The following is a 17,605-nucleotide window of genomic DNA, read 5'->3' as shown; positions in this document are numbered from 1 at the left end:
TGGATACTATATATTTATTTAATCACAAAACTAACGTAACTACGTACAAATATTTGGTTGACAATAAATTATTATTAATTAATTTATAAATTTGATTTATGTTTAAAAAGTTGTATCGTCGTAATTTTGTAAAATTTAAAATTACACTACATAATACATATATTATCGTGTTTTTTTTTTAAATGAACCAAATCGTATATCATGATAAATTGTATTTTAAATGTTATTATTTTCGTTTCATATAATTTTGCATTTTAAAACTCTTAACTAAAATTTTAAATACAATAAATATGGATTAACAAATCTGAAATAATTTTTAGAAACATAAATTTGATTGTCTACCTAACGCATACTTGTTACACTCGATAAATTTAAAAAACCTAAAACATAATTTATATAATTTTGAGGTAATTTGGCATAATTGTAATCTTAGCTTGTTGTTAAGTTTTTCCTTATCTTGCTCTTTCTTTTGTATATTTATTATTATATTATTCCTGTAAATAATATTAAATTAATATCAAGAAATTCTTCTCCTTATAGATATTCATTACTAAACAAACTCTAGAAAATTTTCAACTATTTTCAAATTTTGTTGAATTGATTACATGCAGATGTATATTTGGTATTGGACTCAAGTTAAACTCAGATTGAAATAAAGAAAAAGATTTAAGATAATCTAAATGCGAGAATAAGGCCATAAAATTAAAAGATACTTTTAAATTTAGTAAAATAACCTAAAGTATTTGCTATATATAGTAAAATTTTGAATTTTATTAATGATAGACGTTGATAAACTTTTATTATTGTTTATCAATATGAGTATCATTAATAGAAGCATATCAGTGTTTATCAATGTCTATCATTGATAGAATATGAAATTTTGCTACATTTTATAAATATTTTGTTAAATTTATCATTTTTTACAATTATGTTAAAATTAATGGTTTCAAAAATTGATATTTTTGTTTAGACTCCTCGTAGGAAAAAAAAAATCAATTCAAAATACTAGAAGTTCCTTCCTCTTCACAATAACATGCCATCATTTTGTTTATAAGTTGTTTTCAAAACAAAAGGAAATTGTTAATAATAGATATTTGCTTTTCAAAGTTTTACTCTTTTCTATCTATCTATCTTTCTTTTTTCTTTCTTTCTTTTTAAAAACATAATACATTAATCAACCAACCCAACTATAACAAATAAACTACTCACCAAGACCAGAAGAGACATCAATGGATATTGTTTCTAAAAAAACAAACTCTCGTACATTCCAAACCAGAGGAAGAAGAGACAAAATCAAAAAGGAATTCCAAGCATGAATTACTGCCATTGACTGGCAAGTGAGCAACCAAATTACATAACCTGGAACATTTAGAAAAAGTTAGAGAGGCATGTACTTCAACTAAACAAAGCACATTACAAGTAAAATATTTAATTTCACTAATATCGCAATCAGGATTCAAAAGAGCTTGAATAGCCTCGGAAGAGACAAATTCCACGATAACTAGATTCACCAATATTAGAAGACAATTCAAACTCAATAGCAGCCATCTCCAAGCCTTTTCACCCTCCATTTGTGATAAATTCTTTGAAAGCCTACACCAACCAAAAATCCAGTCACCAATAATCTAACTCACTCCCCATATATCAATTGAATTTGTCACACCAAAATGCATCAGCATTTAATTTCCAACTAGATGGGAGAATCCTAAACTGCCTAAGTCAACAAATTTTTAGTAAAGGCCGAAAGAGAAGAGAAGAGAAGAGGTAGAAAGAAGCTTTCAAACAAGATTCTATGATCATGATTTTCATGAATGGTGATTTTTATGAAACGAATTCACGTTCCTTTAAGAAAACTCATTCAATCATAATTTTAAATAACAAAAATAAAATTATGAAAAGAGAAAAAAAAAAAAAAAAAAAAAGAGAAAATATAGGCACAAACCACACACACCTAACCTTTTTACCTATTTTGTAAGTACTATTTCTGTTTATGTTTCCTGTTTTTGGCTAAACAATTCAAAAACTAACTTTATTCCATGATAATTTGGTCACAAAGCATAAAGATTATGTGAAGTAATGGAACAATAAATCATATCAGCCAATTTAGGAACAATTTGAACCCCTCAACCAACATAACAACATAAACTATATAGACTAAAAGAACTTAATAATAATAATAATAATAATATAACAAACTTGTGGGCTCTATATATTTTTATGACAAACATACAACCTACAAAATTATAGTATAGGAATGTAATCTTTTGACCTATATAAAATTTAATAATATCTTTGCTCGAATTGATATCAGCTTCATATATTAATGAATATATACTCTTCCACTATTTAATTAATTCCTTCCACACAATTAAGTATTAAAGGAGGCTTATTTAACTCCCTATCTTATTCTACACCATTCGGTTCATTCGCAACTAATTGAATGAATTGAAAAAAAAAAAAAAAAAAAAATCTAATATTTTTAAAAGAATTATGATAAAGGGTAAAAATATTAAAAATTTTACAAAAATATAAGATAAACATTAATAGAAATTTATTAATGTCTAGATCTAAAATTTTTGTTATATTTTGATTTATTTTGTTATATTTAAAAATGCTTTCACTTTTCATATCTTAAAAAATAGTATTTAACATTCCTTGTTAAGTTAAATGTTACTTTTATTAGATCGATTAACGAGCATAACATGTTTTCAATTATCAAAATTAAACTTCTAGACGAACAAAAATTATATCTTATCCTAATAATATTTAATTAAGAGAAAAATATCTCATTTTATTTTTGAAATTATTATTAATTATAGATACATAATAATATGTGTAAAAGAGATTTTAATCTTTAATTTTTCTATTTTATGTAATTCTAGGACTTTATACTTTCAAATGTTATATTTTAGTAAACTTTTATATACTATTTGATATTTTCATGATCAATACATCTCTATATCACATTTAACAAAAGTCATATTCAAAATCTTTTCTAAATTTGATAAATATATATATATATATATATATATATATATATATGTTGATGAATGATATGGAAGCTCGGGTAGTATTATGAATTAATATTTAAGATGGAATCTCTTACTTAAAAGTTTATTGACTAAAATTGAACATTTGAAAGTAATGAACTAGAATTGAACAAATTTTAGCCTATATGTCATATTATATTGACAGTTCTTCTTCATCCTAATTCTTCTTATTCATTCGAACATGTAACATATTTTCAATTACAACATATATATATATATATATATAACTTAACCAACTAAATTGTTCTCACATTAGTTTAAGGTTGGTCAAACTAAAGCATATAGTGCCGCCAAATAGATGGTTACGTGTTTAGTGTATTTGTAAATCCTAGCATTAGCCTTTAGCTTTTTCAAATATGAAAACTAGTTGAAATAAAGAATTATCTTTTATTTTATTATTTTTATTTTTTTTCCCTAGAATCGATATGCCTCTGTAAGCTGATTGAAGACTAAAAATATTAATAATTTCTCTCTTTAATGTGTAGGGAGAAGGAGAAATTTGAATTACAAACCTTTTGGTTTCTAACATAGCTAATTGTTTGTTAATTATTAATAATGTATTTAATTTACTATTAAAAATGCATGCTAAATAATTGCCAATATACACTAATGGTGTATAACGTGAAATGAATATTGTATTAACTACTAATCCTTGATGATATGCCTAATTTCTCACTGGAACATATTTAAATGAGGCTCAAAAATCTAGTATAAGTGTCCATTTCCTTGAAGTAATTATTTAATTCATGAACTTTTACTTCATTTGGTAACTATCTAAGTTTAATTTTTTTTTGTTTTTCAAAAATTAAGTTTAAAATTCAATTTCTTTCCCAGACCGATGTTTTCAAAAAATCAAACTAAATTTTAGAAAGATAGTTATTATAAATGACAAAACTATTAAAAATGTTTATAAATATAGTAAAATTTTATTGTCTAAATGATCAACTAATGATAAACACTAATAGACATAAATGATGAAGAAGATAATGCATCGGTGTTTATCACTACATACTACTATATTTAAATATTTTAGTTCATTTTACTATATTTAAAAAGAACACATTTTCAAAACTAAAAAAAAAGTAGCCTAAAAGAGGTACTTTTCAAATATTTCAAAAAATTAAAGTAATTTATTAATATAACAAAATCTATTAAATTCTCTACAACACATTTGATATGATCCAAATTCCAAAAGCTAGTATATGGTCGCTAATTTTAAACTAAATACTCAAAATTAGGTTTTTATTTATGTAATTAAAATACTATTTTGATTTGAGACTCATTTCATTTTATCAAATCTAAGTCTTATTTATGTTTCTAATATTAGTTTGGGTTAATTTTTCTAAAATAAAAAGATTTCATTAACCTTTATTGCATCAAAATTAACTTTGAACTAGCAATGAAAGGTAATCTTAATATATTTTTGAATGACTATAATCAAATGAGATTAAAAAAACAATATATTTTCAGTGAAGGTCATAGATATATGGCTTTTCAACATTTAAATTGAACTTTTAACTCTTTTCAAAGATAGTTAAATTTGGAGTTAAAACACCAAATGTAATAGTGAAATGGATAATAGTCAATGTGGTTAAAAATTAAGTGAGAGTGAATACCTTTATAGATAGTAGTACTTCATCAATGGTTTGTAATATTAAATAATAATTGTTAAGGTTTGTAATTCTCTATAAATAAATACCGATTACAGTTACAATTGAGGTTGATTGAGATTGATCTCAAATTAACTTAGAGCAATGAGGAAAATTAGAAAGAAGTTGTGGCAGATTGGTAATATATAGAGAAGATGAAGGTCAATTGTATAACTCTCTCTCAAAAAGCAGAGGGGAGAGAAAGAGAGATCTGAGTTAGGGAGAGGAATCGCTTTGCGCTCCAAAATGTAGCAGTAATTGTTAACATAAATGGCGAAGAAGATCCGAACCATTGGATTCTCTCTCTCAGATCCAAATCGTTCGATTCATTCTCTCTCTCTCTCTCTCTCTCTCTCTGCTTCGTTTCCTTTACCCATGAGCTCCCAGAGCTCAACCCAATGGAGAGGAGAGAGATAGACACACAATCACACTGACCAAACTTCACACGACACCCACCACCCACCCTCCAAATTCCCCGATTTTCTTGCGGTCTGTTTTCTTCTCCTTTTCTCCTCCGATAATTTGGTCTTTTCTTTGTTTTCTTTGATTCATTGCTCGGCAGCTCGATGCAAGAATCCCCAACTTTTCTCTCTTTTCTCTTGTTTTTCCTTTTTTTTTTTTTTTTTTTTTTTTTTTTTTGCTTTTTGGTTGGGGGGTTTTGAATCGAACTTACTCTTGCTGCCAATTGTTGAGTTTTTAGTTGGTGGAGGGTTTTTTATTTATTCTTGTTTTTTTTTTTAATAAAAAAATGAATCGTTTCTCGATGGAATTGATGTGGGTATTGTCTTGTTCATCAAATGAACGGGAGTTTCTTGCTTGGGATTTCGTTCTTTGGGGCTTTCAAGCTCTGTGTTTACTCTAATAATTTATGGGTTTTCTTTATGTTTATTGTTTCTTTTGCAGATTTGGGTTTCTGATTGCTTCACTGTGTGGCAGAAGGCAGCAGAGTTTGAGATCAGGCTGTTTGTGTGGTGTCTGTCAGTTCACTTAGCTGCTGAAAATGGTCGAGATTTGAGAACAACGAAGTTATGTGAGTTACCTGATTTGGGGCTCTTTCGGTTGTCTAGCTACTGACGGGCGATTCTCAGAGAATCTCTTGCTGGGAAATGCCTAATGTCTGCTGGTTTTTTAGTTAAGCCCTAGAAATTACTTGTGCATCTCGAGCTGGAAACTGAAGGAAAACTTCCTGTTCAGCTCGAGATCTGACTTTTGAGTTTCTCCCAAAAATGAGACTAGTGGTGATTTAGGAATCAAAAAATAGAGATATACAAGAGCCAAACATCAATGGAAGATTTTTCGAAATACTCCCATAGTCCAGCTCATCTAGCAGTTGTTCGTCGAGATTATGCTTCTCTCAAGCGCATTGTTGCATCCCTGCCTCGGTTAGCCAAGGCTGGTGAGGTTAATACTGAAGAGGAATCTGTTGCAGCAGAGCTCCAAGCTGATGCTGTCTCTGCTGCTATTGATTGTCGTGATGTTCCTGGTCGGGAGACCCCTCTTCACCTTGCAGTACGACTTCGAGATCAGATTTCAGCTGAGATTTTGATGGGAGCTGGTGCTGATTGGAGCCTTCAGAACGAGCATGGTTGGAATGCTCTCCAGGAAGCAGTCTGTACAAGAGAGGAAGCTATAGCGATGATAATTGCTAGACATTACCAACCTCTGGCTTGGGCAAAATGGTGTCGCAGGCTTCCTCGAATTATTGCTTCTGCTGCCCGCATTCGTGATTTTTACATGGAGATAACTTTTCATTTTGAGAGCTCCGTTATTCCTTTTATTGGACGAATCGCCCCATCTGATACTTATCGCATTTGGAAGCGTGGTTCTAATCTTCGAGCGGATATGACGCTTGCTGGTTTTGATGGTTTTCGAATTCAGCGTTCTGATCAAACATTTCTCTTTCTAGGTGAGGGTTACAGTTCAGAGGATGGTAATGTGAAGTTATCTCCTGGTTCTTTGATTGTTCTTGCCCATAAGGAGAAGGAAATTACAAATGCTTTGGAAGGAGCTGGTGTTCAACCAACAGAAGCTGAAGTTGCGCATGAAGTGGCCCTTATGTCGCAGACAAATATGTACAGGCCAGGCATTGATGTTACTCAGGCGGAGCTTGTTCCCCATCTAAACTGGAGACGCCAGGAGAGGACTGAGATGGTTGGAAATTGGAAGGCAAAAATATATGATATGCTTCACGTGATGGTGAGTGTGAAGTCAAGGAGGGTTCCTGGAGCTATGACTGACGAGGAGCTATTTGCTGGAGATGATGAAGAAAGGTTGGCCAATGGTGGTGAAAATGACGAATTTGATGATGTATTAACCGCAGAAGAGAAAATGCAATTGGATTCTGCCCTTCGAATGGGTAACTCTGAGGGTCTTGGTGAGGATGAAGAACACATCGCCTTTGAAAGCCAAGAAAATGGTTCAGTAGGCTCCTATGAAAATAGCGACCCGAATGGTGCTTCTAAGGAGAAGAAGAGTTGGTTTGGTTGGAACAAGAAGAGTGGCAAGGGAAGTAATGATGATCCTGATGATCCAAAGATTTTAAAGAAAGTTTCAAAATCCGCTCCAGAAGGTCCCAATCAAAAAGTAGTTGATCATCAAAAATTGGCATCAGAATTTTCCGCAGAAGATATGGGGGATGCGAAGAAGGGAAAAGATAAAAGCAATAAGAAGAAAAAGAAGAAAGGAATGACCAATGACTCTAAGCATGAAAGTGAGTATAAAAAGGGTTTGAGACCTGTCTTATGGTTGACACCAGATTTTCCTTTAAAAACAGATGAGCTTCTGCCTGTACTTGACATCCTAGCCAACAAGGTAAAAGCTATCAGGAGACTAAGGGAGCTTCTCACAACCAAACTGCCTCATGGCACATTTCCAGTGAAGGTAACGTATCCTAAGATTTTGTGTTACGGTTTCAATTACTCATCACATAATTTTTATCATTTCCCTCTATTGCTTAAATTTTCTATTATCCTCGTAATTAACTGCTCAATGAGAATATATGCTCCTTCATCATTTACCCAGAGAAGTTCATTGGGTAGAAAAATGCCAGGGCCTGTTTCTTTTAAGATATTTGTTTGAAATCCTGCAAAAAGTATTGATCTTATTGAGAGATTAAATGTTTTGGTCACATAACGAAATGGAAAGACCCCATTAAGTACAGAACTAACGTTCTCATATGGAACTCCAAAAACGAAAAAACGTTCAGCTCTTGTGTGTGGCTACAACCACCACTTAATGGAAATAATGTTTGGTAACTAGGTCACCTTAACATATTGAGAGAATTGAAAGGACGCTAGTACCTATTAGACTATTACTTTTCATTTTCACTGTTTTCTAGTGAATGCAATGGAGATATTCGATTCTGGTGTGAAATATAACAAGAAGAATGTATAGGAATCTATTTTTCAAAGTAATTTCTTAAGTAACTAGAGTTTTGGTTTCCATAAATTCTGAATAGGTGCAAAGAAAATTTAAGAAAAGAAAAGAAATCGTGGGAGCAGAAATAAGGGTCTTGCTGAAAGATTTAAACACTGAACTGAACTAGTTTAATCTCTTCCTCAGTAAATCTCATAATAACCTCCCACTTCAAAGTTCGAACAACTCCATTCAATGTTCATTTAATTTTGGGTTTTTAGTTTTTGATAATTAAGCTTATAGACAATATTCTCCCCCGTTAGAAATTTTGTTATTCCCAAAAATATAAGTATTTTTCTAAAATCCGACCAAAGGAAAAGTAGCTTTAGAAACTTATTTTTGGTTTTAAAACTTTGTTTAAGAATTCAAGGATTTAGTTAGGAAAGATTAAAGGTTTGGCACAAAGGTGGTAAGAAAACATAATTTCTAAAATGAAAATAAAACCAAATTGTTCTCATGCCATATTTCACATCTAGTTCTCTTGAAATAAGCTTTTCCTTTTATTTTAGTCATAATGCTCAAGACAAAACAGTTCAGATGCTTGGTGGGGTGACCGAGAAATTATGGATTGGATGGTATTAAAAGGAAGTTTCGCGGTAGTGGCTGAGTGGGTCACATGTTTTGTGCTTCTTTGATGGATGCCAATATCAACGAGTTGTGTAATTTGTTCCCTTGTTTAATTGACTGGTTGGAATGTGATCGTTGACTTGCTGCTCATAAATGCTAGTCAAGTCACCCTCCCCTTACCCTCTTCGTGAAGTGTTTATCTTTGGATTGATCTCCTTGAAAATGTTACCGTTTATTCTTAAAATCTGTTCTCTCGTCTTCACACATCGTTCCAAATTTGTGATTTTGTCGGATGTTTGCAAGGGACTCTTTTCTTTCAATTTCTTAGAGATTTATTCTTAGGGGAAACGTGGTACTTTCTATATAGAAGGATAAGCTGTACTACCATGTATTTTGAGGTCATGGTGTACTCTTTGATCTCCCTATTTATGAATAGGATATTAACATTCTACAACTTTTCTGATGACTGGTTGTTACTAGTGAGGTCAGTAAGTGTTTCTTTTCATGTTATGATTTTCTGATGTCAGCAGTTGTGATCTCCACCTATTTAGGATACTCTAGTTGCCATCCCCAAGAAAAGGTTTATAAAATGAGTGAGACCTCATCAATTGTGTATGTCCCATCGTTTCTCTTCTTCCCCTTCCTGTTGTTCCCTTCATTGTTCATATCAACAAAATTCGTTTCATATTAAATAATAATAATTACGAAGCAATATGTTTCACTCTGCAGGTTGCTATTCCTATTGTCCCAACTATTCGAGTACTTGTTACTTTCACAAAATTTGAGGAGCTTCATCCGGTTGAAGAATTTGCAACCCCACTGTCAAGTCCAGCTCATTTCCAGGATGCCAAGTCCAAGGAATCAGAGGGATCCTCATCATGGATTTCATGGATGAGAGGAAGTCGAGGTGGGCAATCCAGTGACAGTGACAGCAATCGGTATAAAGATGAAGTTGACCCATTTCATATACCGTCCGATTACACATGGGTTGATGCGAATGAGAAGAAACGCCGCATCAAAGCAAAGAAAGCAAAGAACAAAAAGCATAAGAAACAAGCTGCTAAAGGCGGAAATGGAGGACTTCAAATGAATGAGGAAGTGGAAGAGTAAATTTTTTATAGGTGATTTTCTGTAGCCATGGCACTTTGAGATCCTTCTGCAACAGATAGAGGAGGTAAGGTTATCTCCTTATTTGAATTTGACCTTTTTTCTATTTTTCACATTGAAAGATCATGAGCATAGAGGATGAGGATCCATGGGTTATTTGTTTGGTGGGAAAGCCTTGTTGATTAATCAGCGTCCTATCTGTAGTAATTTTCTTCTTGAATTTACATATTTGGAGAGAAGCGGTCTCTTTTTCTTTTGTAGCTTATTTCCAATTTGATTTTCAATTAGATTGGTTGTGCAAGTCAAAAATTAGTCCCCAATCTTTGTACCAGATCACCAATTATAAATTTTAAGTTTTTGTTGTGTAAAAACTAAGACTCCTAAAGAGAAGCTCTTCTTGACCCTTGACACAAATATTTTTCACAACTATAAATGCATAAATGTTAAATCTTATTTTCTCTTAGCAAAATTGACTTAAATCTAAATGGTATGTATTAATTAAGTAAATGATCGTGTATTAATAATATATAATTAAATTTACTATCAACCACTAACTTAACCTTTTAATCTTTTAAATAAATAGGTAATTTGACAATTGTAACCTTTTAATCTTTTAAATAAATAGGTAATTTGACAATTGTATATTAATGATATATAATTAAATTTACCTTCGATCACTAACTCAACCTTTTGGATAATTTTAGGCCGATAAGTTTTTGAATAAATCAAAAATCAAATTGGTAGTTTGATATGGTACCAAAACAGAAATACAGTGCAATAATAATTGTAAATTTAGCTTCCCTAGCAGTTTTTCCTTCTAGGTTTATGAGCCTAGTGCTGTTGCCCAACTGTTTCTTTTTCCTTGGATTCCGTTGATTAAATTAGGAGGGCAGAAGAGGTTGCTTTCAGTGAATTTCTTCCAAAACGAACCATCATAACCGAACCATTCGAACAACTTTTTGAATTTGGAGAATAGAAGTAGAACAGAGTTTTATTTATTGTCAAACTCACTGTACAAGTACTGATGTACGATATATACACCACAGATCTCATGACTCTCTCCCTATCTCTTCACCCTCCAAAAGAAGGCCAAAAGAACGGAGACAAGAAAAGAATTCCTATTTACGTATCATACGTGTCTAATTTACTGACTAGAGAGCTGATATTCCTTTCACCAAAACCGATCCTTGTTTACACTCAAGTATCCAGCCATTACTTTGCCCCCTGTATTTCTCATGCCATCTATAAGAAAGCACCATGTTGAACCCAATGCTCCAATGAAAAAATCAGCTTCAGTTGCCATCAAGAAGTTGACAAGGGGGTAGTTTGTACTGGTTATTCTACCAAGCTGTGCTTCATAGGTGGCCATCGTAAGGTTTCCTATTTGACGCTTCACATTTGTGTAGTAAAATTTCCAGGATGGGTAACTTACGGTTTTATCAATCACTTCCTGGGATATATTATAGATTTCACATGGTGAGAGATGAGCTTATTGATGTTGATTAATCGTTAAGCATTTCAGGTAGGGGTAGAACTCACCTGCATTTCAGTTGAGAGCCAAATGTTATCAAGATTTGGAAACCGTCTTCTAATGCGCTTAGCAAGGGCCATGTATTCTTCAAATTCAACAACCTTCATTTCACAAGCTTTATCTCCCATTCTTACATGCATGCTTAAGAGTGGCCTAGGTATCCATGCTTTGTGATCCGACCATACAAAGTCTTCAATATCACGTTTTGACGTCATTGAATCTTTCTGAAATAAGATGCCCAGAATTAGAATCACCATCAACCCTTCTAGTCTAGTAAGGAAGATGCAGCTACAGACTTGCATAACCTGTTTCTATCATTGTACTACCGCGTCTAATCTTATTGTGAAAAATTATAATAGGTAGCTTGACTTCCTTTTATTTAAGAGCATCTGATATTTGAGTAAGAATATAGGTTCAGTCGTTATATTTCGTTAGAGCATTTGACTTCTAAATCCAGCAACCAGAATTTTCTGTTCCATCCAATAAGGACAAAAATAGTAAAATCAATTTCCAACATACCTTTGGCCATTTTCCATCGAGACTTTTGAGAACCATTTCTGCCGCTTCCTTTCCAAATGCGGCATGGCGAGCAGCATTCATTAAGCCGCACATGTATTCTGTCTTAAATCTCATTAAGTAGCGGACAGCCTGAGAATCAGATTTTTAGTATCAGTACTATGATGTAACCAAGTTGTTGGATACTACTTTGCTCTTTAAGAAGTTAGTGATAGGGTTGTTGGATGCAATTATCAATGCATATGGTTCGTAAACCCATTGGGTATTCTCGAGGAGGATTAGAAGTAGTATATCTGTATTCAATCAAAAGAAAGTAGTATATTTGTATTTTTTAAGGTGTAGGGTTGGGGGATCTCAGGCAAACTTAAGAGAATCCACTTGAAAGGCTATCTATAATCGGCATATTTCCTCTTTGCTAATGCTGTACAATTTCAGTTCTAGTTTCCTACTTTCCAGTTTCCACTTTAGCCCAAAATTTTCCTCCAGCGCTATTTTATAAGATCTTTATGTTCCTCTAGTTTTTTAGCATGTAGCCATGATCACCATTACATTCAGACACAATCTTAGCCAACATAGTGGAAGGGATTATCATAATAGTGCATCAATGTTTCGAGATTCATCTCCTCCTGGATTGAAAGGAGAAACATTATTTGAAATTTGCCAATTTATGGATTGCTTAATATATTAAGTTTCAGTGGTATCTGTCTTAATGCTTTCCTTTATTCAAGTAGTTTTTTCATCACCAACCGAGGCCTACACTTTTTTAAATCCAATAGTAGATGTTGTGTCAGTAATACCTCTATTCCTTTTTCTATTAGCTTTTGTTTGGCAAGCTGGCGTAAGCTTTCAATAATATTTTTAATACTATCAGAGACAAATTCATGATTTAATAGGAAAAAAAAATTCTAACCAGTTATTAGATCAGATAAGTCCTACATACAGTCTAAACCTTTGAACCTTCGAGTTGAATCCAATATTGAAATTCTTCTATAGCTGTGATAAATATAGATCACTCTCATTTTCTTGTTCTTACTTTTTTTCATTTGAACGACCCATTCAAGTCCAAAACCACTGAATTTTCAGGATATGTTTAATTTCTGGTGTGTGCATGTGTGTGTGTGAAAAAAATAAGACTGGGAGGTAAGGCATCAATTATCTGGAGCTTAAAAGATTACCTGTGCCCTCCACCACCTTCTATCCATTTTGCGATGTTTAGAAAGTAAACTCCCATTTACTTCTGTTGTAGGTTGCAAATAACTCCAAGGGTTTCCCCATGCCCTGCATTAGTAAGCAATGAATTTACCCTTCAACATATAGAGCAATTGAATCACACTGTTAATACCAAAGAGAATCAACCAATATTCTTTCCTTTTAAAAAACAGTGAAGATTGTCAAACTTACAAAATTGTTAAATGAGTATTTTACACATTAAATAGCCTTAAATTCATGTTATCACTATTCACACATTTATATGTGCAATATTCTGGTTGACAAAGGTTGCATTTCAGCAACATTCATATGTTATATTGTAAATTTCGATGAAACGTAATATCTATATTTTCCACTCTTGAACATATAGATCTCAGGTATTCTATTCGCTATGCAATTCACCTAGGAATTCGACCAGTCCAGATTTCCTTGGTGCTGTAGTTTTCCTTTGCTGTTATGATTCCACTCTTCCATGCTTCATTGTTACCCAAAAGTTCAAATGCACGGTCCCGACATTCTTGGGATGTTTCGGGCAAAAAATAGCATGACCAACTGGACCTGGACGAACCTATAAATAAACCAAGACTAAAAAGCCTTCAAAAAGTGAACAAGCTAGCAGTAAAGTGTATATTTTAAAATATAGTTCTTAGCTGGATTTTTTAAACAAGTCCTTTCCCAAGCTTCACATCCAGAAGAAAAGAGAGATAATGATATGGCAAATACTACATACAGTTGGTCGTGTATATCAATTTTCCATTATGAGTACCTTGACATCCATCATGGTCTGCTCGATTATAATAATTTGTAACGAGAACCCTCTTTTCGTTGATTGCTATAGCAAGAAGCCCACACATTCCTGCTATCTGAGCTCCGATACCGAATCCAGGTAACCGCTCCCAATCAGCTACAAGAAACCGAATATTTGAATCACTACAGTTCAACGGATGCTGATGGATCCACAGGTCCCGCTGCACTTTTCTAGTCAAGGGGTAATTTTCTTCATCTGATCCTGAAACCTGGAAACTATTGTATTGTTATCAATTTGATCGCATTTCATAAAATTTTCCATTTATTGATTTCATGTGATTAACACTATGGGAACGTGCTTAAAATAATCAATAATGCGGGGCCAACATGTTTTATAATCTACTACATCAAGAAGAAACTAAACAAAACAAAGAGTTATTAGAAGCAACATGACAATGTCTACAAGATTGATTTCAAAAATTAATTTGTGGAAAAAAGAACAACTGAGAGTTATTCAACCAGAAAAAATTACGCAGAAACTTCAACATATCAGTATGTATTTAACATCATAATTCAAAATTCAAGGTCATAATAAATGACAATACATAACAAAGGTTAAGAAAATGTATAAACATACCCAGGGAGGGTAGGAACCTTCAAACTTTTCTTGGCGCCGAAGGTTGCTTGATTCCTCCGTCATAGCAGTTGGGTGCGTGTCTAAAAACCCTTTCCAACTTGTCCAAGAAGGGAATCCATCGGTTGCAGACCGCTCATCAAAACGCTTATTTGCTTCTGCTTTCAACTTGCAATTTTCCAAATGAGGTGCATTTGGTATTGTGCCTTTGTCCAATCCAAGATCCCGCAAAAATGTATTTCTCCTGCTGACCGGTTCAGTCAACAATGAACTCCAAGCTGAATATAGCAAGGACGTTTTCTCGTCGTCATCGATATTTACCTTCACTCTCTGAAAATCCTTCGGATTCTCTATCTCCTTTGGTCTAAAGTTACAGTCTGACAGATTTCACATTATGTTGGGTCAGAAAAGTAGTCAAAAAATTGAGCTTAGTCAATGGTGAACGACAAATAATTCACTACTTGGAAGCAATTTCAAATAGCTGAAAAGATTTTCCTTATTTCTTTGATGAAATATTAGCTATTATCAGTTCCTTAAAGATGACTTCTCGTTGAAATTGCTTAATTATCTTTTAATATTTGAATTAAAAAAGAATGATGATTATATGAATTGCCAACTAAATAAACAGAATAGAGAAGGGAGCCAATAGCTTGTTCATAAAGATTGTAAACAGAGAAGAACTTTGAAGAATTTACTAACCTTGGAACAAGTGCCCTATTGAAGTCAAAATGCATTAGGGTAAAGTAGAAGTTATTCCAACTTTAAGTATCTTATCCTATACTTTTTAATCATTCTTATACAGCTTTGTACTAATGAATTTTTCCACGATTCAAACAAAAGCTAGAAAACAAGCTTTCAGAATAACCAATTTTTTCTTTTATTTTATGTCCAACTTTTATATTTCCTTTCTTCATCCAACTTATACACACCTCTATCTTATAAGTATTATAAAACTCAAAAAGAAATTTAATATCTTAAGTAACTAAGTTCATCTTTAAGCTAACTTCTGTTGTTTTTTTTTTTTTTTTTTTTTGCCTTTTTCTATTTTTCACCAATATTCCTGCCAGCTCAACTAGTTTTAAAAGGAAATAGTCTAGTTTGTATTAGAACTATCTGAATTTTCACAAAATGGTGGCTATCTTTGGCTAACTCTCAAATGTTTCGAAACTCAATCCAAATTGTATTTGCCATGTTCTTAAAAGGGCCTGATATACTACCTCAATCCACTCACTTTCAGAAATTTCTTCATTAAAAAACAATGAAAGTGAGCATTATAAGAAGATTATATTTCAAAGAAAGAGATGATGACAATAAAAACTTACTAGTATTTTCAGAAGTGGAGTTCCATGATGAAGCAGGCTGTGAATTGGGTGAGAAAGAACTCCAACCAAATCCCAAAGGGCTACCAAGTGAAGTAAAAGCACCAAGAAACAGAGAAGCAATACAAACTCCACAGAGAAAACCCACAACACAAATTTGACAAGGAAATGAACTCCCTAATTGTAGAGCTTTCTGTGAAACAATTCTTTCCAGAGACTTCTGATTTTGTGCCTCCATCTTCTCTCTTAACAACTCCCTAAAAAGAAAACTACAAAACCACTCAACTCAAAGCTTCTTCTTCTTCTTCTTCTTCTTCTTCTTCTTCTTCTAAGACTTATTTCCAAACCCCCAACAACCCTTTTTTCCAATCACATGATGCACAAACCCAACTCCTCTTTTTCTTCTCTCTTTTTTGAGAGATTAATATCAGTCTCAACCATCCGTTTTTCACTCTACAAGCTTCAAAAAAATCAGTGGTTCACCTTCATATCTCACCTCCCTAAAAATCAAATAGGATAATCCAAAGAGAGAGAAGAAAATCACGACACAGGTTATTAAAAACAAACAATCTGAATAACCAATGCAGAAAAATAGCAAAGAATGTCCAGAGGATACAGAATAAACCCCAAAAGCATAACAAAAAACAGCAAAAGTAAACTTCGAATTCGGGGTTAAGCTTTTTTCCATTGAACCATCAAAAAAAAAGGAGAAGAAAACGAAAGTAGACGCACAGGAAACAAGAGAAAGAAAAGAATCTTCAAAAGCCGATAATCACAGACTGCCAAAAAGACAGTCTGTTTGGGTCATTCGAAAGCCTTTACTGGATTCTCAAAAGGGTATCAGAAATGAAAATTAAGATAATCAACACATTGCATGAAGGAATAATAAAGAAATTTCAAGTGGGGTTTGTAGCAAATACCCAGATGAAGAAATGAAATCACTGAACCAAAGCGGAGAGAGAGAGAGAGAGAGAGAGAGTAGGGAAATGTGGCGTCTGAAGAGGAAACAAATAGACAGATAATCCCCCCTGCACCCTCAGCTATTCTGCTCCGCCATTTCGGTTGTGCTTTAATTTATTTATTGCTTCAAGAAAGAAAAAATAATAAACATTTTATTTACAAGTGTCTCGGTTTCAATTCCCACGGGTGTATTACAATTTACAACACACCTTTTCAAAAGATAAATATTCCAAATCTACGGTTAAATCATAAGTTCGGTTCCTCACATTCTTAGATAATTAAATTATAGAAATTTAGTTTCTTTCAAGCGATGAAGACCTTGGAAAATAGTTTCTACATTAGAGTTTATTTATGAAATATTTTACCTAATCCTGCAAACTAAATTATAAACTATAACTTTCTCTAACCATACAGATCAAACTTATAATTTAACGAAAATTAACTAATAAAATATTTTACCTAATCATGCAATAGTTTGATTGACTATTGATTTGTATGTTTTCAAATTAGAATCATATATAAATTTGAAGTAATCTCTCGTACGTCTAACAATGATACGAAATTTTTTAAGTTTGTCCCACAATCAATTAAAAAAGTTTTAATTATGCAAGTTTTGACAAATTTTGAGTGGTTAGTACATCAAATAAAATGATTATAGGATAATTAGCCACACTCCTGTGTAAAATATTTTTGGTTATATTAGTCTAATAAAGAGATGGAAAGTATAGTTCTATGAATATTTAATTCAAATTTCAGGTGGAAAAATAAATTTGAGAAGATTCCTCTTTCTTTCCATTTCGATTTTTATTTGACAATTTTTTATAATATTATTTTAATTCCACGTAAAATATTTATTAGAAAAATAAAATGTAATTGATATAATTTCATTTCTTTTTTTTCTT

The 17,605-nt window shown here is 32.5% G+C and overlaps 2 protein-coding genes across 2 annotated transcripts; one reads left to right on the top strand and one right to left on the bottom strand.

The window, feature by feature from the left end:
• The first annotated feature begins 4,911 nt into the window (after positions 1-4,911).
• Positions 4,912-10,047, top strand: LOC103485876 (uncharacterized). The gene is made up of 3 exons (XM_008443605.3): positions 4,912-5,188; positions 5,603-7,579; positions 9,410-10,047. The coding sequence occupies exons 2-3, from the start codon at positions 5,984-5,986 to the stop codon at positions 9,788-9,790; spliced, it is 1,977 nt and encodes a 658-aa protein (XP_008441827.2). The 5' UTR covers positions 4,912-5,188; positions 5,603-5,983; the 3' UTR covers positions 9,791-10,047.
• Positions 10,048-10,722: 675 nt separating this feature from the next.
• Positions 10,723-16,829, bottom strand: LOC103485874 (uncharacterized). The gene is made up of 9 exons (XM_008443603.3): positions 16,664-16,829; positions 15,747-16,243; positions 14,428-14,801; positions 13,810-14,059; positions 13,446-13,611; positions 13,010-13,112; positions 11,838-11,966; positions 11,327-11,542; positions 10,723-11,237 (listed from the first exon to the last, which is right to left on the bottom strand). Exons 2-9 carry the CDS (start codon positions 15,979-15,981, stop codon positions 10,959-10,961), a joined length of 1,752 nt encoding a protein of 583 aa, XP_008441825.2. The 5' UTR covers positions 15,982-16,243; positions 16,664-16,829; the 3' UTR covers positions 10,723-10,958.
• Positions 16,830-17,605: the final 776 nt, after the last annotated feature.

This window comes from Cucumis melo, chromosome 5 (genome assembly GCF_025177605.1).
Source record: "Cucumis melo cultivar AY chromosome 5, USDA_Cmelo_AY_1.0, whole genome shotgun sequence".
Classification (NCBI taxonomy): domain Eukaryota; kingdom Viridiplantae; phylum Streptophyta; class Magnoliopsida; order Cucurbitales; family Cucurbitaceae; genus Cucumis; species Cucumis melo.
This window is presented reverse-complemented; position numbering and strand designations above follow the sequence as displayed.